Below are 15,422 nucleotides of genomic sequence, written 5' to 3'. Positions count from 1 at the left end.
GATTTTAAGCTCCTGTTATAAATCATTATGGTTCTTCAGAAAACAGATGAAAAATATGAATGTTGGCAAAAACATCCTTCACTAAGTTTGTTCCAAAAAAGGCTGAACTATTTTATATCAAACTTAAAAAAAAAATAAAAAAATCCAGAGTACAAGAAGAAATTTCAACCTGCCTGACGTCTGATGTTCTTGTAAGCCTAAGTATTTAATGAAAATAATTAGGCAGACTAAACTGTCAGTATCACCATGTGCTCACCCTTTGATAACTGCACAAACACTAAAGGGAAGAAGGGTCAGGATATGTCCTTTTCTGTTTCTCTCTAATAAAGAGTATCTTGGCAGACAAGGTCCTGTAACAGAACTGGATGGTACAGGTCTCCAGTAGCAGAACTGAATATAATGTGCTGCTTATTAGCTACCTAGATACTTTTTGAAGATAGGGGGGAAAAAAAAAAAGTAGACTGCATTACAAAGATGTATAAGAAGTGCTGGTATGTGTAATCACCACTTCCTAAGTTTTTCATTTTGCCTAACTTTTTCCAGGACATTTCCCAGCATGTAGCCAATTTGTCTTGCAGTTTTCAAACTATTCAGAATTTCCTTCATCTCTTTCACTGAACAAAAAGAAATGACCATTACAGAAAGTGGTCCTGGTTTGCAAGTGCTGCAAAGCATTTTCTGGCAACATCCTTTTCTGGCATTTGAAGTTGTGCTTCATATCATCTTAGTTTCATGTAAAATGACTTTGGTCAAACTCTCAGCAGGGACACTGGTAATGTTTAACACAGTATCAAGTGAGGTCTACCTCAGTGTTGTCTGACTGCATGTGTCTGCATTAGAAACATTATGCAATGTGGATGGCTGGGGAGCTATGTGTAGGGAGATCTTTGGTTGCTTGTAGCTGGGTATGAAGGAACTGCCGAAAGCTGCAAAGCACACAGTGAAAAGGGAAACTGAGATATCCTCAGACAGTACTCATCAGTACTCCCTTGAGTGTGTGTAGTTCCACCAAAGAACTAAAACCATGGGTATAGTGTTGAAATAATGCATATTTTACTACCTGAAACACTTTGGATTTGAAGTGAACAGGGAACTAAGTTATAAAACAAACATACACACCTCATTGAAGTCCATCTCTTCTGGATACGCTTAAACTTCATTTAAGATGATAATTGAAAATTCATCTACAAATCTACTCAAAACAAACTCATTTTGAATGTAGTCTTCATGTCAATCAAATATGGACTGCTTTTTGTTAGCTTGTCTCATCTATTACATTTCCTTATCTCCTACCTATATAGTGATGAGGTGGACCATGTATTCTCTGCCTTTGTATTCACCTTTGTCTGTTGCATTAAGCGTATCTTGCTTAGAAAAAAGCATCTGGCCCTTAGGAAAGCCATTTGGCAGTGACAAGTGAGCACATATTCTGATATTCAAATTGAGAGGTCATGTCCTAAGATTTGCTCTTAGTTACTAGTCTGTATGACCAATGTTTTTAAAATACTGCTGGAGATATCCAGGATATTTTAGCTATTTATAATTCCTATTGTTGTAACTCTCTAGGGATGATTAGATTGGTTGACTTCAGTGGTGTGATAGCTATTGATATAAATAACTTTCCAGAAGATTTCCTTATGACTTCAGAACATCTTAGCCAGTAACAAAAATACTTCTGAAGAGGTTTAGTTCCTGAACTATTTTCTGAAATTCACACCATGCACTGATCTGCATACAGAAGAGCTGAAAGTCTGTGAGTGCCTAGGCTTCTCAAAGAAATCTATTAAACTCCTAAGTCAAACTTTTAGGAGTCTTAAGCTCGAGAGCTTCTTCATTTCTGAATATTGTGCTTTCTGTTAAGTTTGGAGAAGATGGAAGAAATGCTTACCCAGATGAAAGCCAAAATAAACCAGATGAATTGACAAATGATCAGAAGCAAATAACATAGCTTAATGAATAGCTAGGGAAATCTGGCTGAGGGACAGAATCATTCAAATCTCTCCTCTTGTTGGAAGCATCCTTAAAGTTCTGCTATTGGAAAATCATGGAATAAGTCTTTCCTGTGAGACTTCCAGCCTTTCCTGATTTCAGCCAGGAAAGGAATAGTGGAAGAAGTGTCTCTTACTCTATTTTGATGCTTCTAATCCCTGATGGTCCTGATCCCTGAAGAGACGGGAAGCAGAGGAATGGTGTGCTTGTTTGCAAGTGAAAATGTACTAACATAAACTTGTAGTTGTTCGTTCATGCGGATTATTCCATTCCATGCTTTGGCTACAACTTTAAATCATGTTTTAGGAGACTAATGCTGAGGAATAGCTCACTTTTCCCTAGCTGGACCAAAGATTTCAGGCAGTTCAGAGATCTGAGGTAAAAAGAAAAAAAAAAAGTAACCAAGCTCAAACTGTGCATGCATACTAGTAAAATTTGGATAACCTCAGATTACTTGTGAAAACTTGAATTCTTATACATGATCTATAGTTGACTGGGAGGCCTTGAATGTAATAAGAATTTGTCCCTATAATTCAAGGATTTAAATATATATATATTTTTAGTTATCAACAGAAAATGGTGAAAGTCTTAATTCTTGCATCATTTTCAATCATACGGCTTTTCATGCAGATAGCTGCTTCTAGCCTATTAAGTATGCAGACATTATAGCATCATAGAAAGTTTTGCTTGATTATTGAAAGGACAGATACTACTTGGGCAGCAAAATCTTCACAGTGTTTGAGGAAACTGAAACTCTTCACCTTACCAGAATGAAGTAAGTGTTATTCCAGTACTAAATACTTGCCTTAGCATGGCGTGCTCTTTGCTACATAGAAATGCAGACATTCCTCAGCTAAGCAGTGTTCCACACACCCTAAAACCTTCCTCAGAGTGACAGTCCTGCTTTTCTTGGAGAATGTTTTTAGAACCATTTTGGAGCCATCTAAAATTGGAAACCTCCAGAGAATGAGCCAATCCCTTGGCCAAGGAAATATGAATATATTTGAAATTTAGTAAGACCTCTGAGACTTGCTTAAGTCATAATACCAATCGGCCAGTGTGGCTGTGCAGACTGGGACAAGCTGGAACCAGGTACTCCCTGGTGCCCTGGGAGTACAGTCCTCACTGGCAGTGGTAAAATTAGGGAGTTTCTTGAGGTAAAAGAATACTAATGGCACTCTTTCTGAAAAAAAATAGTAATTCCGTAATGAAAACGTAGAGGATTAATTACAGTGAAACAAGTGTACCATTACGCTGAATTAGTTCAGCTTGATGATCTTGTCACCACTGTAGATGGTGGTGGCAAGCAGCAAATTATCATGGGAATTGCAAGAAACAGCATCCTGGCTTGTATAAGAAACAGTGTGACCAGCAGGGCTAGGGAGGTGATTGTCCCCCTGTACTCGGCTCTGGTGAGGCCGCACCTCGAGTACTGTGTTCAGTTTTGGGCCCCTCGCTACAAGAAGGACATCGAGGTGCTTGAGCGGGTCCAAAGAAGGGCGACGAAGCTGGTGAGGGGCCTGGAGAGCAAGTCCTATGAGGAGCGGCTGAAGGAGCTGGGCTTGTTCAGCCTGGAGAAGAGGAGGCTCAGGGGTGACCTTATTGCTCTGTATAAGTACATTAAAGGAGGCTGTAGTGAGGTGGGGAATGGCCTGTTCTCCCACGTGCCTGGTGACAGGACAAGGGGGAATGGGCTAAAGTTGCGCTAGGGGAGTTTTAGGCTGGATGTTAGGAAGAACTTCTTTACTGAAAGGGTTGTTAGACATTGGAACAGGCTGCCCAGGGAAGTGGTGGAGTCACCATCCCTGGAGGTCTTTAAAAGATGTTTAGATGTAGAGCTTAGGGATATGGTTTAGTGGGGACTGTTAGTGTTAGGTCAGAGGTTGGACTTGATGATCTTGAGGTCTCTTCCAACCTAGAAATTCTGTGATTCTGTGATTCCCTCTATAACAAATTAAGATGAGTATCCTTACCAAAGGAGGTGCTCTTCACATGAATATAACAAGAGCATTTAACCCCTTTTTGCTTTATTACTGAATGTGATCTCCTATGAATTTCTTTACCCACAAACTATTTTGTCTGTCTTAATTGTATTTTCTTGAAGTCATAGATTAAAGCTAATGATTATGTCCTGTTTTGTTTAATGAACTTTATTTGATGACAATAAGATGCCTAACTTCTTACCCGGATCTTCTGCAATGACTTGTGTAACAAACTCTTTACCCATCAAAGCAGGTACTGAACCATGGAACACCTGAGCTGAGACCATCGAGTGCTGTCGTGAGCTAAAGCCCTCCAGCAGATTTGTGAAAAGGGATTTTCACAGGTGAGGGGAGAGATTTGATCCAGCCAACTGTCTGTGTTTCCTCCCTTGGAAATAAAGGAGATATCGTTTAAAGTTCAATATTATCTGAAGATATCACCAGGATAGATGATTTTTTTTTGCTGCAAACTGTGGCACTGAGGAAGCTGCAGCCTGGCAATTGAGTGTTACTGCCTCCTTTCTCTGTACTGCTGCTGCTCCCTGGTGCAAGGGAGAGGTCACAGTAGAAATCCCCATTTCATTAAATGTGTTAGGTTACTGTTCTGTTCTAGATTGTCTGTGATAATGGCAGAGAAAGAAAACTTGCTTGTTCTCATCCCTGCCTTTTAGAGACTTATTCTGTGAAACAATCTAGGTTAGAAACAATCTATGTTACTCTAGAAAAAGAAAAAAGGTGGAAAAAATCATTTTCAAAGACTGAAGTTAACCAATCTCTTCTCTGCTGCTTGGTCTGGATTTACGTCCAAAAAAAAAAAATCTATAAACTTTGACTCTACATGGGAGTGATTCCCTTTAGTACCAAGGTAATTGTTCTAATTGGTTTTAATTTTCAATATTAAATATTTCAATATATTTTTTTCAATATTAAATATTTCAATAATGTTTGAATTGCACATAGACACCTATGCTAATACATTTATGCAGTTGCCAGGCTTGCATTGCAGATGGCCACTGTGTCTGAAAGCTTATCAAGTTACCCTTTCCTCATGCTAACAGATGGTGAAGCAGCAAAATGCTGGTGTCACTTTCCAGGTCTCTGGTCCCTGTGCTGCCTGGACCACTGACTAAGAGAAGGAAGGTCATCCTGCGGCACAGCACTGGCATACTTATATTTCAGTAACTAAATGCAGCTGGGTGCTAGCTCTGATGTTTGGAGAGAAATTGCAAGAGAAATTGCAAGAGGTCCTGATAAAACTCTAGTGTGCTGTTCTTGGGGGGTCTGGGGTGATTGTCCTTCATCTGAGCTTAACGTCATTTCTTCAGAAAATGAACTCACACAGCTGAACACTTCTTAGAATGAAAGATATATAATATACATGTGTTTATATATATATATTATTTTTTTTTCTGAAGGATTGCTTTTCTTTTGTCATGTATGTGTTTTAAAGTGCATGTGCTCCTTTGATAGGTCTTAGCCCCGTCACTTCAATGATGAACAACAAATTTCAGCACAGTGCTTCTAATATACCTGTTCATAATGTTTGCTTTTCTTGCTTCCAGAAGGCAATTTCACTGTAGATCAGTAAGCAGTGTCCAAATCATTATGCCTCCTCTATGAGCCCTTTGTGTTGTGGTGTGTGGGTTTGATTTCCAGGCTTTATCCAAGAGACCTTACTAAAGCATTACTAAGATATCAAAAACACATCAACAGCTGCTAGGCTTTGATATTTGTATTGGCTCCCCCCCCCCCCACTTTGCATAATGATGTTTCCCTGCATCAGCTTACATTAAATTATCATGTAATTTAGCCTAATAAGAAAACATGCAAGGGAACAAATGAAAGCTCTTGAGCTTTTGTTATGGACTAACATATAGCATTACACCACAATGCTTGCTTTGTGGAATGGTGTAGCTCCAGAGGGGCCATGGGGATGGATGAGATGAGGGTAGGAGGGAGCCCCATTACTGAGACTTTCACTGAGTGTACAAAAGCTGCATTGTTGCTGCAGAGAAATGTGGACTTCTGCCTTTCTGTTTCTAGCTCTCAGCACTGCTATGGTCAAAAAAACGTGGCAAGGTTAGGTTTAGTGGCCCGCCTTCTAGTTGTCTTTGAGACTGTATTTATCTGCGTGTCTGAAGATACTTACTTGTGCTGGAGGCCTGAATAGCTATGGATGTGTATGCATTTCATTTATATGTAGGGAAAACAACTAGAAAAACGTTGGAACATTGGTTGAATAATTAATTTAAATTTGAAGGGAATTAAAAAAGAAATCTTTGTTTTATTCTTATTGTTAAGTCTCTGGACATGAAGTAGTTATAAAATTTTCTAGTTATTCTGTATCAGGGGATTAAAGAGGACCTATCAAACTGTTTAAAATTTGGTGGGTGAAGAAGGTATGCTTTTCTTCTTGTTGAATTAGGTGTCATAGGAATCCTACAATTTATGAAGGTGACAAAAAATAATTTCACTGGCTTTTGAGGTCAATGATAATGATAGTTTGGGGATTTGGTTGGCTGCTTGAGCCCAGATTGTTTAATCAGTCTCTTTTGGTTCTTGCTGTAGCTTGAATATGGAGTGAAAGAGAAGCCTGCATTTATGTGGGGATGCAAGAATATGGATGCAAACAGCTGAGCCACCTGGCTCTTTGTATTCAGGCTTAAATCTGAGCATTTGTCCAAATGAGCCCCTCAGGTTCTGTACTCTCACAGGAAGCAAATAATTTAAGACATGGAAAAAGAAACTTCAGCTTAGCTGCTTGAACTCAAATATTTCAGAGAAAGAGTCTTCCTAGCTTTAACAGTATACTCTAAGTGCAAACGTTCAGGCTATACCTGAGCAACTTTGAGCAACTTTATCTTTTTTTTTTTTTTTTTTTTTTTTCATCTATGGCAAATTGTCTTCCTACAGGAGAACTGCAGGCAAAAACAACTCTGCTGCAGAGAAACTGGGGCGGTGGGGATATTATCATTTGAGCTGCTATGCCTGGTTTTAGGGATGTTTTTGCTGTGAGGGTGACCTAAAAGCAGAGCTAATAAATGCAAGAATCTTTCCTTTGGTGCTTTTCTTTTTGCTCCTGTTGCAGATCTGCAGTTGATACATGATCGCTATTTCTTTGTGCATATGACCTTGCATAACAGAACAGCTGAATGTAAATGTATTTTTCATAGCTTCCCTTAGTGTTTGCACTGCACAGTCTTCTCTTCCTGGAAGAAGCTGGCATGTCGTTGCATTTTTTGCAAAACTAGTAAGTTTCTCTTCAAGGGGTAAATCAGAAAATCATAATAAAGTACCACAACCTAGGCAACTGTGACGAGATATTTTAGAAGCAGCTGAAAATGAAATGAAAACCCCTTCAAACTTGTTCATAGCCCACTCTTATTAAATCTTTTCTATAATTGCTGCCTGTATAAACAGTAGAAATTAACCTTTCTTTGGCTTACTCTAAGAATAACACTGCTCTGAAAGTGGATAGCTTATAATGTGTAGTGCTCCACATGTACATATTTGAAATATTGATCTTTAGAGCCCAGTAAGTACTGTAAATTACTTTTGCAGTGTATTCCTTACTCTGGTGTAACACCTTGTCAAACTCAGTTGTGAAGTGATTTCATACTTTTTTGGACATTTTTCTTTCCTTTCCTTTTAGAGTATTTTAGTTAATATCTACACACGATTCTTTGGAAATTTATGGAGTTTATAAAAGCTGTCTAAATAATTAGAAAAGGTTTGAAAAAGAAATGAATGCAACAAAATCATTTATTCAAGATTCAAACATATGCAAATACTCTGGGTTCTATTAAGATACAGGATCATCAGCAGTTGTTTATGAAAAACTAGTGTATCTCTTAATTTGGAGCTTTGGCACATCTTTTGATTATCATGCAGCTTCAAGTATCTGCTGCCCTACTTTGATTCCCATGGCAATGTCTTTCAGGAGTTCTCTTGGTTTAAAAAAAAAAAAAAAAGGCTTCACAGCATGACTAGGAGCCTTAAGGTAGAGAACAAGGGCTTTTCTCTCCTTGCACAAATGGGGAATGACAGCAGCAGGCAGAAGAAAACTTCAGGGTGAGTAATGGGAAATCTCTAGATATGTTGTCTTTGTGATGTTAATGAATTGGAGCAGGATTCAAGGTGAAGTCTTTTTCAACTTACTTTTAAAAGTGAATAGCTCCAGTGCTTACACGATCACCACAGAAAGTGTTAATGGAGGTTGCTGAATACCAGGTTCTTTTCAAATTGTGGCCCTAAGCTACTGTAGTTCTGAAATAAGGTTAAATCAATGAGGTGAGTACAGCCACTATCCATCATGGTAATAAAATAACACAGCATATCTTTGAGCAGTCTGAACATAGGGAATTTCATAAATGATGACTTTTACAAAGTGATTATAACAAAGAGTTGATAGTTTTTGTCGCAGGATAGACAACTTTTGTGTACACTTCTGTGACCTCTCTGGAAATGAGAAAGCAAGAGAGTGGTTCCTGTAAATGTTCTACCTACTGTATGTCTAGCATAATTTTGACATTCATTTCCTTTATCTTAATGATCCAAATATCTATATGACAGAAAATAACCAGACTTATACATTTGTTAGATTACTGCTATGACCTTGATCATACCCTGAAGCTTCACATGATCACAGCTATCGTTGTGATTAGTCATTTTTACTACTGTCAGGTCCTCATAAATTTGACTGTGAAAATAAAACATTGTAGAAATTATTAAAATACATTCTTTTGTTTGCAAAATCTTGCATTTTCTTATCATAAATTATCTTAGCTATATTTGCACATGCTATTTAAACCTTAATAAGCAAAAAGTAGTGCTGTTAGCATGAACCAAATAAATTAAGGACAACCAAAAATTTCTGCTCAAATAAACTATATTACAGAGCTGTTCTTACTTTGAAAAGTTATTTGTTATCTGTTATAGAAAGAGGGATTGGGAATAGATGGAAGCTTTGAAACTGGTCTGTGTTAGCACAATGAATGATGAAAAATAATAAAAAATACTGATTTTACTTCTTATGGGCAAAGCATTCTTAATTGTTAGTATGGCTAACCCATTGCTAAATGTCATGTAAAAAGCTGAATGAGAAAATTAGATTCCCAAATATAAACACAACATGCCAGAATTAACTATTTGTTAGGAAACCATAGTAAAGTAATATTCAATTTTATAGATGCCTATTAAAAATCTTTAATGCACCAGTAACCTAATTCTTGGAAGAAAATTACATCTCAGCAATACTTCCATAATTAAGATTTCAGTTCCCACCATCAGGCTGCCTTCAGGGATCATGCTGTCATGAGTCTCAACCCATTTTTATGATATCTGATATTATTGTTTCAATGCAATACACAACTTCACATTCAGTTGGAGCAGTGAAAATATTATGGCACTAGAATGTTATTTTTTTAACAGATGGTTTGTACCTCTAACAAGGAAAGTTTTATGAAATTTGTATTGGCTTGATTTGCAGAAAGCATACCCATTTCGTGGTTCACTTTGACATAACTTTTCTATTTTACATTACTGCGTGGTGCATAGGGACAGAATTGTTTAAATTTTTTTTTTCCTTGCCTTTATTTTTCTTGCTTTTGTCTTTAAAGAGCTCCAAAGAACTTCTGTGTACAATGTGGTTTGAAGTTGAAAAAGGTATTCATTTTGAACAGGCATTTTGTTTTAGTAAGTATCCATTTCAGGACCCTTGTGTATATATTGGTGTGAATGGCACAGCTTCAAAGGATAAAGATGAATGCTTCATACTTAGTGTTGAAAACAACCTGCTGTCAGCAGAAAAGCTTTTTGAACTGGTTGGAGCCCAGATCTGAGAAGTTATTAATTTCTGACATCTCTTAGGCTATCTCTTTTCTTTTGAGCTTTCTACAATGAACATCACTTAGTACAGCCAAAATAAATGGCACCGTTCTGCCCTGAGTGGGACCCTGGATATTCTGCTGTCTGTGCCAGAGTCCTGGGCTTGAGCAGGGTCATGCTCAAGCACCCAAAGAAGTCACCCACCTTACAGTTATGTTAATATCTCCTCCACTAGCAGTCATGTGTAAATCCTTGAAATCTGGAGTAGGTGCTTGAAGTCTACTTTATGAGTTTAAGGGATTTAGGCCTGGAAATTTTGGCTTATCCATTTCAATATTGGGAGCATTCACCTGAGAGAGCTGGAGTTGTTCAGCCTGGATTAAAAAAGGCTCCAGGGAGAGCTTATTGAAGCATTTCAATGCTTAAATGGGGGCTGATAAGAAATATGGGGAGAGACCTTTTACGAGGGCCTGCAGTGGACGAGGAGTAATGGAGTAACCTTTATACTAAGAGGTTGTAAACTAAAATGGTTTAAAATGGTTTTAAACTAAAATTAGGTACAAAGTAGAAATTCTTTACTCAGAGGGTGGTGAGGTCCTGGCACAGGCTGCCCAGAGAAGCTGTGGGTGCCCCATCCCTGGAGGTGCTCAAGGCCAGGCTGGAAGGGGCTTTGAGCAACCTGGTCTGGGGGGAGGTGTCCCTGCCCATGTCGGGGGGTTGGAACAGGATAGGCTTTAAGGTTCCTTCCAACCCAATCTGTGATTCTATGATCTGCACACAAATGTGAAACTTAACCTTTCTGAAACAATCTTTTTCTGAAAGTGAGCTGTAAAGATACTGCCTACTTTATGGAAATGTTTATGTTTTCTTTCTTTTTTTTTTTTTTTTTTTTAAAAAAAAAAAACCTTTTGAGCTTAGCAAGCTTGAGCTAGAATGTGAAAATCAAACTATGTCCTCTTTGCTTATTACGCCACCTCTGAGAAGGAATATTTTGCAATCTAGGCCAACATACTGTAAACAACGCCTAAAGCAGACAAGTCTCCTGGTTGTGTCAGTTCTGTGGTCACAGCAAGTGATATTGGAGGAGAGAGGTAGATCCAGGTGAGTGACTGCTGTGCCCTGGCTGGGAAGGGACCCCTTCTGGTGCCTCTCTGATTCCAGCAGCAAAACCCTGAACTCTACTTGTTTCATCTTACAGTGAGCCCAGCAAGATTGTTGTGTGTCTGGCACAACTCATGCTGAAACTGTGCTTTCTGCAAAGGCCCCAGCAGCGTTCTTGTGCAGTGCAATTCTCCAGAACTGCAGTAATGCTGCAGGCTGTATCTTAGAGGTGCTAGTTTGTCCTGTTTGCAGCTGTGGCACCTCCCACGCTTCATGTCCAAGGTGAGGCAATGGGAGTGGTGTGCATGTAGATATGCATGTAGATGTAGCATTAAGAAGTACTTGTATGTTGTAAATTCTCCTTTCAGAGGAGGGAAAAAAGAGAGTGTGGCCTCTTTTTTTTTGGTTGCTTGCTGCCAATTTCCCCTCTTCTTTTTGTTGGCTCCATGCCTCCTGAAGGCAAGAAGGAACTGCCCAAAACTGTGTGAACATAGCTGATGCTGCAAAGAATCTGTAAGAGCTCTGTGAAGCAGAGTTTAGAAACAGAATAAGAAAAAAACAAAACAAACAACAACAACAACAACAAAAAAAAACCACACACATCACAAAACTTTACTTTCAATATTTTTTTTTCTGTCCAACTCCAATTTCAACTTTTTGAAAAGGATCCATTCCAGTTCTTGAAACCAAACTCTTCTATGTGAATTGACATCAAGAAAACACAATGTTAGTTAGTCCAAGCTAGTGGACTTAAAATCTATTTTTCTCTGAGAAAGGTTTAGTTACTTATGCTAGAATGAGTTGACAGTTCACAGAAGTGAGTAACGCTTTCTGTAACACTGTGTTCTCTACTTCTGAAGAAATACTGAAATTCAGTGTATTTATCTTCAGTATCCCTACTGGACTCCAAAGACTTCCACAGCTGAGAGAATAGGAAAATATCATGGAAATTTGAAGTTCAGAATCCTCAATAAGAAAATCAAAAAAAGCAAGACTCTTCTGCTCAGTAGTTACATTTTCATCCTTAGCAACAACATTTTTAATATTTCAAAATAACTCTCACTGTAATTCAGTATCCCCTTTTGGTGGCATATAAAAAAATCCCACAAATTTTTAATTTTACCTAATTTTTACCTAATTTGGAACACTGCTAAAAATAAGCAGGTTGATATTCAATATTTTAACAGTGACTGCCTAAACATAACCTTTGAAAAAGCTTTTTGCAAATACAAATTACTTCTATACATGAAAATTAAGTGGACAAGTATTTAGCATGAAACATTTTTTTACCTCCTCTGAACTTGCTTTTTTTCTTTTTTTTTTCTTTTTTTTTTTTTTCCCCTCCATATATTTGGCGCTAGTTGGAGCACTAATACCTAGGATTTCTCTTCTGCATAGTGTTTTCAGTGGCTTGGTAGACACCAGGCTCAGGTCACAACAGAAGAGCTCGGACAAAGGCTGCATTTAATGCAATTTGTTTCTTTCTCTCTAGCCCTGTTTTTCTTTGAATCTGAAATGCTTTTAATTTTCACTGCCATGAATTAAATTAACCCTTGTGAAATAGAGCTTGAAGAAAGGAAATATGAAATCAATACATGTTTCCTGAGAAATTGGTGCATGTGGAATGTGCTTTATTCATGCATAAACCAATTATTTGTAATGAACAATTAATAAATGGCATCTTTCTTTGAATATTTTATCGAGAGGGTCTAAAGTAGGTTATTTGTAAAAATTTACACAACAGAGAATTTTTTATTTATTATTTATTTATTTGTTTATTTTACTTCCTGGGTGTTTACTATATATAGCATATCTGAGCAGTAACCTTAAGAAAATGTCCTTTAAAAATTCATGGTCCTTCACAGTGTCACAATCGGGAAGAGAAGGAGTTGTTAATGGCAAAAGAACAATTAATGTTTAACCTGAGGAATGGTACTGTAGCCTGTGGCCTTGCAGAAAGTAGCCTCCATTAAATGCATGCTCAAGAAATCATCAAACAGCATTGATACACTAATGCTGTAAGTTCCTGAGTTTTAGAAGATAGATGCATTATTTAATTCCACTTTTTAATAACAGAGGAAGTAGATCTATTTAGGAAAGGTAAGGCGCAGTCCAAGCTTGCTATGCTAGATTAATTCATGGCAAATGCTGAGATAATGAAAAATGAAGGGAATAAAGAAGTGAGATAGCCAGTACTGACTGTAGGTAGGCCAAAGACTTCTGGCCATGATATCTTGTGTTCCTCTCCTAAAGGCTGCAGCTGTTCATCCGTAGAGTGAAGTTTTACATCCTGCAACACTGTTCCCCCCTCATTGACTACGCTTTTGTCGTCAATGTGCAAATATGCTCTGCCTGAGCAGCAGAAATATTTAAAAAATATTTAATGGAGGTACTAGCAAAACAGTTAATTGGAAGGATATAGGTCCCTGATCATATCCTAATTGAGAGAAAACATATCTTCATCTTCAGCCAGAAAACAGATGTTTTACCACAATTCTGTTTTGCAGAAATGTTTGAAAAGGATTGTTTAATTCCTCATTGAAACAAAAACAGATTATGAAACCTTGACAGCAATCACCAAATGGAATTGCTCCCTCTCCAGCTCTGTGCTTCAGCCTGATACCAGGTGTCTCTGCCGATCCTGGCTCAGATTTCCCTGCTTACTTGGTCAGTCCCTGAGCAGCCAAACGACCAGAGCAGTGCTGGAGCGCAGTTGCTTGCCACACCAAGCAAAGGGGAGGGAGGAGAGGTCATCCAGTGCTTCCAGTAGAAATCAGGGAGCAATTCTCCTTGCTCCTTTAGCTGTGCATTTTTAAAGTTATGAAAGAAAATAGGAAGGGAAAAAAGAAACAAAACAAACCAACCAAACAAACAAAAAAACACGCAGAAAGGGCAGCAACTGAAGAAGTGAAAACAAGACATTCCTGTGGAAATAAAGGGAAAATGATTCCATAGTAAACTGGGAGAAGTAGTGTGAATTAGCAGTTTTGAAATCTCTGAAAGGATAAGACTGTATCATTCATAACAGAAATAATATCAAGTAAGCTCTGTCTGGGTGTGGACACCTCCTAGCTAAGACCCTGCCCCAGCATGGGACATGCTCCATCTCCATCTTCTGAGGGGATGCTGAAATGTGTGGTGTGGTGGAATGTGATGTGAGGCATGGACGGATGAAAACGAGCCTCAAGTAGGTGTTTGATTTGATGAGATTTAAATATGTTCCTGACAGAAGCTCTATGGGCAGCAAGACCTGGTCATATGGGCATAATTACTAGCTTAGAGCTAGAAAAAAGTCCTGGTCTTCAAGCTTTTTCTCCTTTCCTATTCCTTTTCCTCTTCTCCTATTTATATGCTCTTAATTCACCCACCCATTCCATTCCCATTCTCTCCTTGCTGTTTTCCTCCATATTTCACACTCTTCTCCTCCTGTGTTTTCCATATGCTTTCTTTCCTGCTCCTTTTTTTTTTTTTTTTTTTTTTTTTTCTTTTTTCCCCTACATTCTTCCCTCATGCCATGACAGCTTTTAGTTACAATGAGAAATGACATATTGTGAAGGTGCTGTATTTTCCAACCTCTTCCCTTACTCACTCTCAGTCGGGAGCAAAATGTTCCTGGTGTGCTGCCAGATGAACCTCTTGTAGAGCTACAAAGCTGGCTCCTTCCCATGCATGTACTCCAGGGATGCACTCCCACAGCATGGGCTTTTTGTCGGCTATTTCCTACATGGCTGGCCTTCTCTTCCTTTCCGGCGCAGGACCAAGCAATTATAAATCAAACTATTTAGAAAAACTGTCCTTAAAGACCAGAGGTAGCAAATCTATTTATTATAACCCACACCTTTCTGGAAAAAAAAAAAAAAAAAAGGAAAAAAAAAAAAAAGGAAAAAAAAGGAAAAACTTTTACATTCAAAATGTAATTGTTATCACCTGAAATTTAGCATGGCAGTTTGAGCCATTCAAGACAGCTGTGTAATTACTGTACTCTGTAGGGTGGGTTGGGATGAACTGGTGCTTTATTTGCACTTCCCTTCAACCTCGGGGTTACATGGGGATCTAAGTGCCATCTACTTGTGTTAACCAGGCAAACCCAGACTGTCTTTCTTATAATACGGTAAGACAAGACTTATCAATTTATTCTACTGTAACTTCTGGCCTCTTTCTTTAGCAGCTGTAAACATCTTCAAGCTCATAGGCTTGTTATTTGACATTTATTTGCAAAGGACGATGCATGCCATCTATTACCCCAAATATCTTAAAGTACTTAAGTCTTCTAGTGTATTCCCCAAATTCCTGTACTCTTCAAAATATTTTTTCTTTCCTAAGTATGTTCTGAAATTGTGGAAATAATACTGTTTTCAAAACTATGCATCAAATTAAAAACTAGAAAAGGCTGTGGATGCATATCTGAGGAGAAAAAATAGCTATCGTACAAATAGAAAATAGAATATAATGAAAAGCAAACGTTGGTCATGTGAATGCTAACTTGTAGCTTTAGATCATGAGATATTGTCCCAGTTTCTGACT

The 15,422-nt window shown here is 38.1% G+C and overlaps 1 protein-coding gene across 1 annotated transcript in view; it reads left to right on the top strand.

The window, feature by feature from the left end:
• Nucleotides 1-7,989: 7,989 nt before the first annotated feature.
• The window catches only part of RPL7L1 (ribosomal protein L7 like 1), a 31,724-nt gene continuing 24,291 nt past the window's right edge, over nt 7,990-15,422 (top strand). Inside the window, exon 1 of the mRNA XM_072037500.1 lies at nt 7,990-8,042. Within this exon, the coding sequence (XP_071893601.1) occupies nt 8,005-8,042 (38 nt within the window). The 5' untranslated portion in view covers nt 7,990-8,004. The remainder of the gene's footprint in view (nt 8,043-15,422) is intronic.

This window comes from Anas platyrhynchos, chromosome 4 (assembly GCF_047663525.1).
Source record: "Anas platyrhynchos isolate ZD024472 breed Pekin duck chromosome 4, IASCAAS_PekinDuck_T2T, whole genome shotgun sequence".
Lineage (NCBI taxonomy): Eukaryota > Metazoa > Chordata > Aves > Anseriformes > Anatidae > Anas > Anas platyrhynchos.
The sequence above is the reverse complement of the archived record's forward strand: the minus strand, read 5'-3'. Positions and strand labels throughout refer to the sequence as shown.